The 17,410-nt window shown below is 37.8% G+C and overlaps 1 protein-coding gene across 1 annotated transcript in view; it reads right to left on the minus strand.

Moving 5' to 3' along the window:
* TBC1D32 (TBC1 domain family member 32) overlaps positions 1-17,410 on the minus strand; it is a 106,081-nt gene that overhangs the window by 66,914 nt on the left and 21,757 nt on the right. The window contains exons 7-13 of the mRNA XM_070733436.1: positions 15,469-15,547; positions 15,283-15,386; positions 15,129-15,190; positions 14,283-14,430; positions 8,963-9,022; positions 7,948-8,047; positions 6,158-6,295 (exon numbers count right to left, since the gene is read on the minus strand). Coding sequence (XP_070589537.1) covers positions 6,158-6,295; positions 7,948-8,047; positions 8,963-9,022; positions 14,283-14,430; positions 15,129-15,190; positions 15,283-15,386; positions 15,469-15,547 — 691 coding nt within the window. The remainder of the gene's footprint in view (positions 1-6,157; positions 6,296-7,947; positions 8,048-8,962; positions 9,023-14,282; positions 14,431-15,128; positions 15,191-15,282; positions 15,387-15,468; positions 15,548-17,410) is intronic.

A 17,410-nucleotide genomic window follows, 5' to 3' on the forward strand; every position in this document is an offset into this window, starting at 1 on the left:
TATTAATAGCCACGGGGCATTGAGACCATATAAAGACATTCCATCTTTATTTTCTAGGATATTTTCCTAGTGTTTTGACACAGATGCAGGGAAATACTGCATACAGGCACTCCTCAACTTATAACTGTTAATAATTTAGTGACCCTTTGAAGTTACAAAATACTCACAAAAGTGACTTACAACTGGTCCTCACACTTATGACCTTTTTAGTGTTTCCACGGTCAAACGATTACGTGCTTGGGGACTGGCATATATTTATAATGACTACAGTGTCCTGGGGTCATGTGCAACTTTCCTAACAAAGTCATTTGGGGTGGGGGGAGCCAGATTTGCTTCATTGTCATTCACTTCATGACTTTGGGGATTTACTTAATGACCACAGTGGAAAAAAAGTCATAAATTGGGTATGACTCCCTTAGTAACCATCTTGCTTAGGGGTGGAAGTTCTTGTGCCAAATGTGGTCACAAGCTGAAGATTACTTGTACAACATAAATAAGTACATGCATACTACAAGAATGATCACAAGATGAGATGAGATGGGGGAGAACTAATTTTTTAGTATAGATAATCCCCACTCAGTTAAAGACCTCGGTATACTAATAACAAAAGATTTAAGTGCCAAAGCCCACTGCAACAACATAGCCAAGAAGGCTTCAAGAGTTGTAAACCTAATCCTACGTAGCTTCTGCTCTGGCAATCTCACACTACTTACCAGAGCTTACAAAACTTTTGCCAGACCCATCCTCGAATACAGCTCATCTGTTTGGAACCCATATTGCATCTCAGACATTAACACCCTTGAAAATGTCCAAAGATACTTCACCAGAAGAGCCCTTCACTCCTCCACTCGAAACAAAATACCCTACGAGACTAGACTTTCAATCCTGGGCCTAGAAAGTTTAGAACTATGGCGCCTAAAACACGATTTGAGTATTGCCCACAAGATCATATGCTGCAACATCCTGCCTGTCAGCGACTACTTCAGCTTCAACCACAACAACACAAGAGCACACAACAGATTTAAACTTAATATTAACCGCTCCAAACTTGACTGTAAAAAATATGACTTCAGTAACTGAGTTGTCAAAGCGTGGAACTCATTACCGGACTCCATAGTGTCATCCCCAAACCCCAAACCCTTTACCCTTAGATTATCTACGGTTGACCTATCCAGATTCCTAAGAGGTCAGTAAGGGGCGAGTACAAGTGCACTAGAGTGCCTTCCGTCCCCTGTCCTATTGCTCTCCTATATCTCCTATACCTTTCTTCTATTCCTATATCTCTTCTTCTATTGATATGGTCTATTACTATATTACTATATTACTGTATCTTCTTTTCTATTATTTCTTAGATATATTTTACTATGGGTATCTCCTCTATAACCTTCATCATGTATTTTACTATGTGTATATAGATATAAACCCTCATTGTGTATTTGACAAAATAAGTAAGTAAGTAAGTAAGTAAGTAAGTAAGTAAGTAAGTAAGTAAGTAAGTAAGTGCACTGACCCACATTAAAAATGAAATTCTGTTGCCTGCTCTCAAAAGAAAATGTAGCAAGTTACTTCTACCAAATGACCATAGAAAAAGTTAAGTTATAATCGTAAACATATAAGTGAATGGCACATAAAGTGACATGGCAAAGGACCTCTGATAGCACTTTACTGCTTTCCTCATCTTTGGCCAACATCTTAACACCAGAATTATTTTATCCTAATTCAATTGTAGTTATTTTTGTAGTATTGAAAACAACAAGAGAGAGAGAGAGAGAGATGAGGGTTCCCAATCAGGGTCAGTTTGTACAGAGTGAGAAAGCTAATCTTCATTGCATTTCTTTTGGGGCATAAAATCTCCAGCTAAAAACTATGAAGGGGTCAGGCAAGATATACACATTTGAACATGGTAGAATTAACACACTAGGACTAGTCACAGTTTGGCTTAAATATTATGCAAATCAGGGCAATGTTTTAAAACCAATTGTAGCTGTATACAAACTGAAAAAAATGACTTTCTTGATGACTCAGCCTCATGCGAAACTAGTATTGTAAAAATCATTTAGAAAACATTCAATCCAATCAGGGAAGCAGAATATATCTCTCTTTGGAAACTATTCCCATTTCCCTAGAAGAAGTCATTAATTTAAATGGGTTTAATCAACCGACTGATAGAAAATAACAGCCATGCTGTGAAATCCCAGGGATTCTCAAAGGTTAAAGTCTCTAATGTGTTTAGGTAGCTTTGTTTGAGAAGTTTCAGTTAATATAGCCTATGATTTGCTTTATGTTAAACAATAACTCATTATTTCTGGCTCTTCTCAACTGGATTCCTTAACAAATGAATTGAGCTGAAAAGTAGAATTGATTACATGGTACAGTATAGCCTGTGGAATGCTTTATTTATATAGCCAGCCAGGAATCGCCATTCTTTATAAATTGATGGGCATATTTCAACTTTTGGGAGCATTATTATTATTATTAATTATTATTATTTATTAGATTTGTATGCCGCCTCTCTCCGAAGACTCGGGGCGGCTAACAACAATAAAGAAGACAATGTAACAAATCTAATATTAAAAATAATCTAAACCCCCCCCCCCAATTTAAGAGACCAATCATACAAACAAGCATACCATGTATAAATTCTATAAGCCATAGGCCTGTGATGGTGAACCTATGGCACACGTGCCATAGGTGACACACCGAGCTTTATGGGAGGGCATGCGAGACTTCATCCTGTGTCAGCTCCAGCGTGCATGCGTGCGCTGGTCTGTTGATTTTCAGTCTTTGGAAAGCCAGTTTTGTCCTCCAGGCGCTTCAGGGAAGCTTCCCTGAAGCCCTGGAGACAAAGAAATCTCCAATGGGCAAACCGGAAGTTCAGGAAAACGCACTTTCGGTTTGCCCATTTGGGTGTTTTTTTCACTTATCAGCAATGGTGGGTTCATAACAGTGTAGTCCAAAGAGTCTACAGAGAGGGGCGGCATACAAATTTAATAAATAATAATAATAATAATAATAATAATAATAATAATAATAATAATGATGATGATGATGATGATGAACCCACTGATTTTCCACGATTTTTTTTCTGGTGTCTTCGTGTGGAAGAAGCCCTCAGCTGTGCTTCAAAGAATAAAGGTCAGCATTAAGACAAGGGTGGGCGGGAGGCCTTCTTCCACACGGAGACGGCGTAAAAGAAATTGCAAAAAATCAGTGGGTTCATACCGTTGTGGCTCTCTGGACCACACCAGCAGGAACCCACCACTGCCCACCAGGCTTCAGAAAGGCCTGCACGTATGCATGGAGGGCAGCATGGGGGGTTGTGCATGCTGGGGGGGAGAAGGGGTGTAGGCATGTGCAGCCATGCTAGCGCACACACACACACACACACACACCCTTTTGGCACGCAAACCAAAAAAGGTTCGCCATCACTGCCATAGGCCTTCCCTTGATTATTTCTGACCTTGCTTTGACCCAAGGAGCATATTTCAAAACAAAGCTCTTGACTTTGAAGCTATCATTATTTTCATTTGTGCAGAAAAGAGCAACAAATATGGTTAGAGGACTAGAATCTAAAATATATGAGGAGCAGTTACAGGAATTGAGTATATCAATCATAGGAAGGACTATGGGAGACATGATAGCAATATTCCAATATTTAAGGGGCTGTCACAAAGAGGGTCAAAGTCTTTTCCAAACCACCTGAAAAGCAAGACAAGAAACAATGGGTGGAAACGAACTGAAAGAAGCAACTTAGAACTAAGGAATGAGAACAATTAACCAATAGATAGCTTGCCTTCAGAAGAAATAGTTGCCCAACATTGGAGGCTTTCAAAAACAGACTGCATAGCCATTTGTCTGAAATTTATTTATTAATTGGATTTCTATGCCGCCCCTCTCCAAGGAAATGATAGAGGGTCTCCTATTTAAGCAGGGGATTGGGCTACATGACCTCCAAGGTCCTTCCAACTCTATTATTCTTTTATTTCAAGTCGAGAAGCCTTTTTGAAAATTACAATGGTGCTTACACTTAGGATTTTGCCACTGAGAATGTAAGTCTCTCATATGTTATTGCTATGAGCTCATGAATTAAATGTCATAGGCAGACAGAAATAGAGTAACAGATTTAGAAGGGATCTTGGAGGTCTTCTAGTCCAACCCCCTCTACCACTTCAGTCAAACAGTTAACCAACATCTTCTTAAAAACTTCCAGGGTTGAGCATTCGCAACTTCTACAGGCAAGTTGTTTCACTGATTAATTGTTCTAACTGTCAGGAAATTTCTCCTTAGTTCTAAGTTGCTTCTCTCTTTGATTAGTTTCCACCCATTGCTTCTTGTCCTAACCTCAGGTGCTTTGGAGAATAGCTTGACTCGAGCTTCTTTGTGGAAGCCCCTGAGATATTGGAACATTGCTATCATGTCTCCCTTATATCTCCTCACCTATATCTGGAAGTACAGTGATACCTTGCCTTACGAACTTAATTGGTTGCCGGGAGGTTCGTAAGGTGAAAAGTTCATAAGACGAAACAATGTTTCCCATAGGAAACAATGGAAAACCGATTAATGCATGCAAGCCCCCCCCCCCCAAAAAAACCAAAAAACCCTGCAAAAATGGGCGCTCCGCTGGGTGCCGCCGCCCGGATGTCACCTTCTGAAAGAGCCAGGCGCTTCTCGGTATTCTCCCGAACACCGAACACGGAGGTTTGGCAAAAGTTTGGGTTTGGGAGAACGCCGAGAAGCGCCACCGCCCGGCTGTCACCTTCCCAGAAGAGGCGTGGAGCTTTTGGCCAGTCGGGAGGCTCAAACGAAGGTGGGGAATCCCAATAGGGAATTCCAGGGGCGGAGCTTTGACGTCATGGAGACGTCCTTCCTGGAGTCCCCGTTTCAGCCGGCCAGGAAGGACATCTCTGTGAAGTCAAAGCTCCGCCCCTGGAATTCCCTATTGGGATTCCCCACCTCTGTTTGAGCCTCCCAACCGGCCGAAAGCTTCACGGCTCTTCTGGGAAGGCAGCATCCGGGTGGCGGCGCTTCTCATCGTTATCCCGAACCTGAACCCGAACTTTTGCCGAATTTCCGGGTTTGGCGTTCGGGAGAACGACTGACCCGAACTTATGACGAACTTCCAGGTTCGGCGGAACACCGAGAAGCACCCCAGCTGTTTCAGAAGGTGACAGCCAGGGGGTGGCGCTTCTTGGCGTTCTCCCGAACCCAAACATTTGCCGAACTTCTGGCTTCAGGGGAATGCCGAGAAGCGCCCTGGCTGTTTCAGAAGGTGACAGCCGGGCGGCGGCGCTTCTCAGCATTCTCCCGAACCCGAACCCAAACTTTTGCCGAACTTCCAGGTTCGGCGTTCAGGAGAACGCCGAGAAGCACCCCGGCTGTTTCAGAAGGTGACAGCTGGGCGGCAGCGCCCAGCAGAGCGTCCGGAGGCGGGGCATCCCGGTGGTGGCGGCGGGTTCGTAAGGCGAAAAAAGTTCATAAGAAGAGGCAAAAAATTTCTAAACCCAGGTTCGTATCTCGAAAAGTTCGTACGACGAGGGGTTCATATCACAAGGTACTACTGTATTTGTTTATATGGATGCAGTTGGCATATTGGCACTTCCAGCATCAAATGAGGAGACTTTAATACTATATTTACTCCTTAAACAGATTAAAGGCTAGTTCTGGAAAAGTTTATTTTTCCCCCTGGAGGTGCAATCCAGATTCTATTATATTTGGGAGGGGATTAAGGATTATTAATAATACAAGTGATGGAAGCTGTTCTTCTCAACTCTTTGGGAAAGGAAGGGTTTGGGATCCCTCTTACTGGTAGAATTATAAATGCATATACTATATTTGTCCCGCAAACTATAAAATGAAATCATCTGTTTGCAGTCATGCTGGAGAAGGGAAAGGAAAATACAGAATCCAAGACATTGTACCATATGCATATGAAGATGATTTACTGTTAGCTGAATTATTGTTTTCCATTCCATCTCTGCTATTGGCAGAGTCTTCTGAGTGTCCACAAAATTTATTCTAACTTTTCCATTCTCTTCCACAGCATTACCTATTCATTTTTCTAAACAGAAGATGAGTTTAACATATCCCAAATGGGAAACATTTGAGAAAAGCAATCATAAAATAGAACAAATTGTTATCTTTTTCATTAAGTCCTTACCTTTTCGGTTTTTCAATTGAATAGGAAAGAGTTTTCTGCCTTGTTTGTATATTAATAATCCGCCTAAGAGGCTCAAGGAATGAACAAAATGAATATATTGCAATTCTTTTCCCGTGTAGAAATTCTTTTGTTTATTGCCTTGAAAGAAAAGACAACTTATATCACTAGAAGTGCTTTCTTTTGCCCTCCCATTGAATACAGAGTACCACACCCGTATAATTAACACTAATGTTTACAAATGTTATACAAAACACATCTGTTAGCAACAGCTAGTTTCAACATTTCAAGAGGAAATCTTTAAAAAATAGAAAAAACAATCTGAAAAATGGATTTAGAAATTTTGAAACTAAATATATCCCAATAGTTGTGATGCTGCAACAGTAGTAACAGCCTTCTCCGGGTCCCGTCGACTAAGCAATGTCGTTTGGCAGGACCCAGGAGAAGAGCCTTCTCTGTGGCGGCCCCAACCCTCTGGAACCAGCTCCCCCCAGATATCAGAGTTGCCTTGCCTTTCGCAAGCTCCTTAAAACCCACCTCTGTCGTCAGGCATGGGGGAATTGAAATTTCCCTTCCCCCTAGGCTTATAGAATTTATACATGGTATGCTTGTATGTATGAGTGGTTCTATTGGGGTTTTTTAGATTATTTTTAATATTAGATTTGTCTACATTGTCTTTTTATATTGTTGTTAGCTGCCCCGAGTCTTCGGAGAGGGGCGGCATACAAATCTAATAAATAAATAAATAAATTTTCAGTCCTTCTCATGGATCAACACAGTCTAGTAAACATTAAGAGAAATACCAGGTTCCCTGAGTTACGACTGAAGGACTTTATGACCAGAAATCAAATCTCATCACCGGCTCAAGGTTGACTCAGCCTTCCATCCTTCCGAGGTGGGTAAAATGAGGACCCGGATTGTGGGGGCAATAGCCTAGCTCTGTTAAAAAAGTGCTATTGCTAACATGTTGTAAACCGCCCTGAGTCTAAGGAGAAGGGCGGCATAAAAAATCAAATAAACAAATAAACAAACAAACAAATAAATAAACAAACAAACAATGAAAAAATAGTCGTGAGTCACTTTTTTCAGTGTAACTTTGAATGGTAACTAAACAAATGGTTGTAAGTCAAGGACTACAACTTTGTAAATCTTAACCTCGTTAAGATTTACATGCTTTGTCTACCAACCATGCAGGGAAACAACAGGTCTACTCTATAGTAGCCTTCACAGTCCCCTATATCCCCTATAAAAACCTCCCTTTTTCAAATCTTGCAATCCCTTAAATCAGGGTAGAGTTGGAGCAACTGGATGCAGTTGAGTGTTTAATGGTCAGGTTACCTTCCTGTGTTCATAGCAAGTATTTTAATATTTCTGGGGTAGAAGAGAAAAATACTGCTACCCATGATTGAATTTTCAACCTTCCAAGTGGGAGGCGAACATTTTCACATTGCTTTTCTGTAGTAACTCTATCTGTGGTAGTCTATAAATGATTAAAATCACTATTATTCCAGTGAGCCTTTGACACAGGCTGATCTAATTGTGAGCATCTATCTTAAGTTATTTTCAATATCTTAGCTACTTTATTCTTGTTCAGTTTTGTTGCAGTTTTCTACATTTTTGGTTTAATGTTACAATTTTTTGCACAGAGCCTTTCAAGACGGGGATGGCTTAAAAAATGATGATACCTGCTATTAAAAATCTTATCGATATACCTGCTACTCACTGTACCAGAATAGCATAAATAACAAAAGGATTTTTAAAAATATTATACAGCAAATAGAAATAACGCGTACTATTATGTGGTGTGGAAAATATATTAAGCATTCTTGATCCATTCATTGCTGATTCACAAGCTTCCAGATAGATAGTACACTGCTCAACGGTTGCAATGATCTAAAACATAAAATAATAAAACATATAAAACCTCAAGTTTATGTATTATACAATTTTTAGACCCTCCAAACAAAGTTTTCCTCCATTTAGATCATTAGCAAAGTTACTATGGGTTTGCCTCTCTCCGGTACATTTTCTATATAAAAAATGCATATAAGTGATAAAATGAAACATAAAGTGTCGCTCTATAAACTATATCTAAAATGTGGCAACTGCCTATAGTAGTGATGGCGAACCTATGGCATGAGTGCCACAGGTGGCATGCGGAGCCATATCTGCTGGCACATGAGCTGTTGCCTTAGCTCAGCTCCAATGTGCATGTGTGTGCTGGCCACCTGATTTTTGGCTCACAGAGGCTCTGGGAGGGCGTTTTTGGCTTCCAGAGACCCTCCGGGGGGGGGGGGGGATGGCATTTTTACACTCTGCCGGCTCCAGGGAAGCCTTTGGAGCTTAGGGAGGGTGAAACACAAGCCTAATGGGCCCACCAGAAGTTGGGAAACAGGCCATTTCCGGCCTCCAGAGGGCCTATGGGGTGTGAGGGAAGCTGTTTTCAACCTCCCCGGACTTTGAATTGTGGATGTGGGCACTTGCATATGTGCGATAGCATGCATGCACACTCTTTTGGCACCCGAGGGAAAAAATTTTCGCCATCACTGGCCTATAGGTTCACATTGGTATGCAAGTAGAAATAATGAATGATCTATATCTCTTAGTTCAATTGCAATTGGTATCACATATACCCAGTTTCTTTTATTGATTAAAAAGTGCCTTAACTCTGGGTTTCATTAAATTCACTGCCAAAATGCGCACAAAGCATAATTCCCTAAGAACATTTTGATTACACGAAGTAACATTCTAAAGACTTAGAACTTTTGAAAACTATAGTATCTGAAAATTTAAGTAGCACAGACTTACCAAACATTTGTATTTCTTTTCAAGTAGCCTTAACACTACTGTTCTGCTGTAGTAGGCATGCTAATATCATAAAGCAGAGGTATAATACAGTTAGCATTTATTTCTGAATAAAATTTTATTCAATTCTTTCTTCAATTATTATTACAATAACATAGCAAAACTTGTGACAACATGGAATACAGAGAAAGTAGCACATCCTAACATAAATTCTATTCACTGCAAGATGAGAAATCAAGCCATTTTAATGAAAACTCTCACTTTTAGTGGAAGCCAAATGAACATATATTGCACAATTGCACAAAATACCACAATATAGTTTATGTCTGAAGTCAAAATAACAAAAGATTTGTTTCCTCCAAATGTTGTTGTTGTTATTATTTTTATTATTTTTATTATTATTATTATTATTATTATTATTATTATTATTATTATTTTATTATTATTATTATTATTATTTTATTATTATTATTATTATTATTATTATTATTATTATTTTATTATTATTATTATTATTATTATTATTAATTTGCAAATTCTGCTTTGGTCACTGGAAATAATATCCATGACAATAAGAAATAGGCATGAAAATGAAAGTAAAACTTTTTTTGGTGGCAATCTTTTCAAGCAAATGTGAAAATAATAATAATAATAATAATAATAATAATAACAATAATAATAATAATAATAGTTGTTGTTATTATTTCCATTTGCTTGAAAAGATTGTGCAAAATTCCCACCAAAAAAAGTTCTACTTTCATTTTCATGCCTATTTCTTATTATCATGGATACTATTTCCAGTTACCAATGCAGAATTTACAAATCTATAAAAACAATTTGGCTTCATTCAGTCAAAGTCTCCTATGGGCGCAACTATACCTTTGTCAGCAGGTTTCTGAGCTAGCATGCTGTTTTCTTATTTGGAATCTGCAGACACATACATTATTAATGAATATGCAAATTTACTTTTAACTTTGAGTCATGGAGAAGCTATGCCAGCTTCTACTCAGCTTTTCAGGGAGACATGAGGTGGCAAACTGCATTGCTGCACTCCCAAAAGATCTACATCAATAGGAATTAGTTTTGGGCCTAGCGTTGCCATACAAGAACCAAATACTGAAGCTAAATTCAAGACATTGGTTATATCCATTTAACCATTTAAACTGCTTCTCAGACAAAACTGGCCTTTCTGGCATATAGAGGTGAAACTCTAAAAATTAGAGTAGTGGGCAAAAGTTCATTTATTTCACTAATGCAATTTAAAAGGTGAAATGCAATATATGAGCGAGACTCATTATATGCAAGGCAAGATAGTTCAAGCCATGATTTGTCATAATTCTGATGATTATGAGGTACAGCTCATGAAAACCACAAATCCACCATCACAGAAAATTAGAATATCATGGGATCAATAAAACAAGGATTGTACATAGAACAATATTGGACCTCTGAAAAGTATAAGCATGCATATATATTCAGTACAGTAGTACCTCTACTTACGAATTTAATTCGTTCCGTGACCAGGTTCTTAAGTAGAAAAGTTTGTAAGAAGCAGCAATTTTTCCTATAGGAATCAATGTAAAAGCAAATAATGTGTGCGATTGGGGAAACCACAGGGAGGGTGGAGGCCCCGTTTCCTCCCAGGAGATTCCTAGAGTGGCCCCACAAAGGTTTCTCCCCGCCTTTTCCAGTCCTGTTTCCTCACAGGAGATTCCTAGAAAGGCCCCACTGTGGCTTCTCCTGCCTTTTCTGGTTACAGTTTCAGAGGCTCGGGTTTGTAAATGGAAAATGGTTCTTGAGAAGAGGCTCTTCTGCATTGTTCAGTCTTATGTCTCTCATCATTCTCTTGGCAATGCCCCATAGATTCTCTATGGCAATGATGGTGAACCTTTTTTTCCTTGGGTGCCAAAAGAGCGTACGTTCGCACTATCGCACATACGTGAGTGCCCACACCCATAATTCAATGCCTGGAGAGGGCGAAAACAGCTTCCCCCACTCCTGGAGGCTGGAAATGGCTTGTTTCCCAACTTCTGGTGGGCCCAGTAAGCTCATGTTTTGCCCTCCCCAAGCCCCAAAGGCTTCCCTGGAGCTGTGGGAGGGTAAAAACACCCTCCCCTATCCCCCCCGGAAGCTCTCTGAAAGCCAAAAATGCTCTCCCAGAGCGTCTGAGCCAAAAATCAAATGGCCAGCACACACATGCTGAGTTAATATTATTATTATTATTATTATTATTATTATTATTATTATTGTTGTTGTTGTCAAAACAACGAATTGTCATTGGCAACGAAAGTCGTGTGAGTTAGGGCAACGGCTCGCGTGCCAGCAGATATGGCTCCGCATGCCATTTTTGTGGCACCTGTGCCATAGGTTTGCCCTCACTGCTCTATGGGGTTCAGGTCAGGTGAGTTTGCTGGCCAATCAAGGACAGTAATGCCACGGTCACTGAACCAGATTTTGATGCCTCTGCCAGTGTGGGCAGATGGCAAGTCCTGCTAGAAAACTGAAGTTAGCCTCTCCATAAAGCTCATCTGCGGAAAGAAGCATGAAGTACTCCAAAATCTCCTGGTAGGTGGATGCGTTGACCCTGGACTTAATGAAGCACAATAGACCAACACCAGCAGATGACATGGCTCCCAAATCAACACATCTTGCTGCTCTCCATTCTTTCTCCATACTCTATATGAGTTTCTATATGGTTTCTAGATGAGATGCAAAAGTTTCCACAAAACGTTGCCACAGCGCATTGAAGCAGTAATTGCTGCACGTAATTGTTTTATTGATCACATGTAACATTCTAATCTTCTGAAATGGAGGATTTGCGGTTTTCATGAGCTGTACCCCATAATCATCACAATTATGACAAATCACTGCTTAAACTATCTTGCCTTAGAAACATACAAACATAGAAGATTGACGGCATAAAAAGACCTCATGGTCCATCTAGTCTGCCCTTATACTATTGCCTGTATTTTATCTTAGGATGGATATGTGTCTATCCCAGGCATGTTTAAATTCATTTACTGTGGATTTACCAACCACGTCTGCTGGAAGTTTGTTCCAAGGATCTACTACTCTTTCAGTAAAATAATATTTTCTCACGTTATTTCTAATCTTTCCCCCAACTAACCTCAAATTGTGCCCCCTTGTTCTTGTGTTCTTTCCTATTAAATGCTTTGCATATAAGTCTCTCTCAAATATTCATATATTACATTTTACCTTTTAAGTTGCATTACTGAAATAAATGAACTTTTGCACGATATTCTAGTTTTTTGAGTTTCGCCTGTAGTAGCCCTTGATTTACTATAGTTAATTTATAGTTCAACGTTATAATGGCACTAAAAAAAGTGATTTATGACCGTTTTTCACATTATGACTATTGCAGCATTCCTATGGTCAGTTGATCAAAATTCAGACACTTAGCAATTGACTCATATTTATGATGGTTGCAGTGCCTTGGGATTATGTGATCAACTTCTACAACTTTCTGACAAGCGAAGTCAATGGGGAAACCAGATAGACTGTTCCTAACTTAACAAATGCACTGATTCACTTAACCACCATGGCAAGAAAGGACATAAAATGGGGCAAAAGTCACTTAATAAATGTCTCACTTAACAACACAAATCATAGGCTGGATTATAGTTGTAAATCGAGGACTACCTGTTTTTGTCTTGAATGGGGTTAGGGAAAGTGAGATGAAGGGAGAAGGATCGAGAGCACAACGTTTTACAATTTGTGCTCCTTCCTTATGGTGCAGTTTATTCTTGGAAATCTGGATGTTACTCTCCCTGAGAGCATTCAGAAGTGTTGTGATAAATAAATATCTTAATTGCATGAAATACACTGGATAACACAATTGCCTGGACGAATTGCATATTTCATCGAATCCTTAAGTGAATACAAGTTGGCCCAATCTCTCCATAGCATAAAGTTAAATGCAAATTTCTTTTTTTTTTAAGTTAAACGCAAATTTCAATGCACACTGGATTCAAATCCAAAATAATGAAGCATGAATGTTGCAAGTAAAATAATGTCAGTTGATTTAATAATACTTTCTGTTTTTAATCATAAAATTTTATTATAAGGCCCAGAAAATTTTTTACTATAAGGCCCAGTGACTTGTTTGGCTTGACTATATTTAAACAGAAAAATGTGGGCTAGACAGCATCACCATTAGGTGGTTCCCAACCAACCACACTCAAAGTATAGTCCTCAATAATACTGGATCTACATGGAGGGAGGTATGCAGTGGGGTATTTAATTTTTTGAGAAGTCTTTGATTTTATCAATAAATGATAAAATATAAGGTATAATATAATATAATATAATAATAAAATATAATATAATATGATCTTTATGATTTCATCAAAGGCTTTTTGAAAATCTAAGCAGATTATGTCTATTGGCTTACATGTTTATTAATATCCTCAAAGAACTGTATAAGTCTAGTAAGGCAGGATCTTCCCTTAGTAAAATCATGTTGGGAATTCTTGAGCAAGGACTATGTCTCTAAATGTTGGGTAATTTTTATCTGTGTACCAGTTTATACTATTTAAAGTGACAAGCCTCTAATTTCCATATAAAGTCTTCTAAAAAATTATGTTGGCCACCTTGTAGTCTTCAAGTGCAAACTGAGGTGGGTTATATATTTTAATTATAGAAGTTCTATCATCTCAGTTTGGAATAGATGCCATTGGGTTTGGTGATTTGCCTATGTTAAGAAATGGAAGTTATATGGAATTACTGAGGTCAAGAAAAGACCTGGACAATCAAGAACAATAAAGTAAAGTAAAGTAAAGTAGCCACTTGGCAAAACAAAAACAAAAAACCAACAGATCACTGCAAATGACTGTCTGAAAACTTTAGATTCACAAGCCTACAACATTATGTAGAGATGGAAGGAAGAATAGATTCAGTTAAATATTAACATTTCTTGGAAATTGGTGTCCCACCATTAGCAAAGATAAACACTGAAGCTGGTAAGAAAATGGATACTTAAGGGGCGTACATAAGTGCACTAGTGTGCCTTTCGTCCCCTGTCCAATTGTCTTTCCTTTATCTCATATATCATATATATTTTCTTCCTTTCATATATCTTCTCCTCTATTTTTACATATTATCTTTATATATATTACTTCATGTCTATTCTCTTCCATATGTATTGTATATTGGACAAATGAATAAATAAAAATAAATAAATACTGTATCTCATCAATACTTTTTTCTAGAGATATACTTTTGCTCCATCCACTTGCATCAAAGAAAGATCCTTGAAAAAGTAACAAAATAAAACTGAATATCAAAAAAGTGAACATATCCTTACCATCCATTTTTTAAACCATACAGCTTTGAGATCAACCAAAGCCAAAAAGTACACTGGATCCCAAAATTCGGAAGAAGCCATCTGACTTAAATTATTATGCCTTACAGCCAGAAGGGATAAAGTACTCTCCATTATTTCTTCCATATACCTAAATCAATTTGGGTGGGGGGTGGGGAGAGAAGAGCTTCATAAATATCACAATGTTGGTACGGGTGCTACTTATGCCTAAGCTTTCTGTTAAATATTATTTAAAATTCTACAAATTGTCTCACTGCACCTTGGACCAGCCACAAATGAGAACTTAAAAATTTAGAATGCTTTATGAAAAACTGGAATATTGTGGGGTTTGCTGTGAAAGAGTGCTTATATTATGAAGTTAGTCTGGAAAAATAATTTAAATTAAGCAGAATGTCATTGCTCAAACTGAAGCAAACCTAAAGTCAAATCAAAAGGAAACTTGATTCTAACTGCATAATCTTGTGAGATTAAAATAGTCACATAAAATTTCAATGGGATACATTCCTAAGTAACAAACTTAAGACTGCAGCCCAAATCTTCAAACATAGCATGTAAAACCAGTTATGGTTATATAAGTAGACAAATAGTACAAAGAATAAAATTTGGGGGTGGCAGGGAAAAAAAACCAAGGCTCTTATTCTCCTTATGTATGATCCTGTTTTTTATAAACTTTCGAAAAAAAATGCAATTTCAGGTACAAAGGATTTTCAGTCAAAAGCAAAGCTTATGATAATCTAAGCAAACTTTTTTCATCCCTTTCAATCAACATAAGAAAACTGATAACACAAATGAAAACAAACACAAACACATTAAAAAAAACATATATACTTTTCTGGATGACGTATCCAAAAAGAAGAGACTTCTCTCTGGTACTCATTCAAGAGTCGCATCTATGAATAAAAGGATAATTGTTCTATTTTAAAACCCTTGATTAAAAACATCTTAAATAACTAAATAACATTGGGAAATAAGTACATTGTACCTTTTTAAGTAAACGTATTATGTCTGGGTTACTTATGTCAATACCCATTGATACACTAGGAATGTAATTATCTTCAGCAAGAAAATATGCCTCTAAGTACTTGGCTGTAAAGAGAAAAAATAATTGCCAATTAATTTAAGACACCCAGTGAAAATTGTGGTCATTTGTTTCTGAAAAGTAGCTCACCTAAGCTTGTATAGAGTTCTCTTGTCATATTTAATGGAGAGGAGGAAAATGTCTTGGCATAAAATTTCAAGACTTTATCCTGTAAAAAAATGAATTAAAGCCAAGTTATTAGCTAGCCCTGATGATTTCAAAATGATGACATCTGATCTGAGATGTAATATCAAAGTCAAGCTTCACCATTTTATACATGCGTCATGACACTACATACAAATATGTAACAGTTGTGATGCACATTTAGTTGTTTGCCTCTTCTTGGTCCTACAATTCAGCTGCTTTACTAGGTTCATATAATCCGAACCAAACCTTTACCACAATATATACTGATCTCTTTTACCTATATTTTCCCATTTATATCCTGACTCTCCTTCAAGGAATTTGAGGATTCTAAGATTATTCCTTTATTACTAAGATTGGTTATGCTCTTTTCCTTCAGAAGCAAAACCCCTCCAAACTAAAATGAACTGACAATTCAAAATCATCCGGTTAGCTTCCCTAGCTGATGTATTAAAATCTGTGCCTCCCAATCCTTATCTCTTACATTGTCCTTGTTAATTTTGCAAAAAAAACATTCTCAAAGAGCAATACTGATTTTTACCTAAAAGACAATGTCAGAATTGGATATTCTGACATTGTCTTTTAGGTAAAAATGCAGGGAATGCTTTGACAGTTTAAATAGGGCTTTTCTATTTAATGTTTTGGGAATTTTGTACAGCATTTTATAAAATGAGTAAAATTGGTTTACTATATACTTCACAGAAAACAGAAATTATGAGAACTAAATATACATGAGATACAAAAGGGAACAAGACAAAGTTGCTCCCAGTCTTCTCTTCTGTTTATTTTGCTTCTTGAAATTCTGAGTAAAGATATAAAATAAGATGAGAGGATTGCAGGAGTAAAAAAAGTTTTAAAAAACCTAAGAGCTTTTGCAGGTGCAGCTGGTTTTGGAAGATCCTTTCAAGGGAATCAAAACACTAATGGGAAAGTGAAATAATTTGGTGCATTAGCAAGTTTTAAGATTAACATACAGAAGACAAAGATGACAACAAAATATGAAGATACAAGATCAAATTTATGTTGGAAATGTAAACAACAAAGGGAGCATTTTATCATACTTGGCGAATGTTCAACAAAGCCAGAAAATTTTGAATTCAAATGCACACACCAATTCAGAAGATTGTAAAAATGAATAATTCATTAAAACCATAGAGCTTTTCTTTTAGGCCTGATGAATTATTGGGGGGGAAAAATCATGGAATGTTGTTTTTATACAGGATACCTGTAGCAAGATTATTCGTGCATATAGGCATGAAGCAAATACTTCAAAGGAAAAGGATTTAGGGGTAGTGATTTCTGACAGTCTCAAAATGGGGTGAACAGTGCAGTCAGGCGGTAGGGAAAGCAAGTAGGATGCTTGGCTGCATAGCTAGAGGCATAACAAGCAGGAAGAGGGAGATTATGATCCCCCTATATAGAATGCTGGTGAGACCACATTTGGAATACTGTGTTCAGTTCTGGAGACCTCACCTACAAAAAGATATTGACAAAATTGAACGGGTCCAAAGACGGGCTACAAGAATGGTGGAAGGTCTTAAGCATAAAACATATCAGGAAAGACTTAATGAACTCAATCTGTATAGTCTGGAGGACAGAAGGAAAAGGGGGGACATGATTGAAACATTTAAATATATTAAAGGGTTAAATAAGGTCCAGGAGGGAAGTGTTTTTAATAAGAAAGTGAACACAAGAACAAGGGGACACAATCTGAAGTTAGTTGGGGGAGAGATCAAAAGCAACATGAGAAAATATTATTTTTCTGAAAGAGTAGTAGATCCTTGGAACAAACTTTCAGCAGACGTGGTAGATAAATCCACAGTAACTGAATTTAAACATGCCTGGGATAAACATATATCCATCCTAAGCTAAAATACAGAAAATAGTA

The sequence above is a fragment of the Erythrolamprus reginae genome, chromosome 1, assembly GCF_031021105.1.
Source record: "Erythrolamprus reginae isolate rEryReg1 chromosome 1, rEryReg1.hap1, whole genome shotgun sequence".
Taxonomy (NCBI): Eukaryota; Metazoa; Chordata; class Lepidosauria; order Squamata; family Dipsadidae; genus Erythrolamprus; species Erythrolamprus reginae.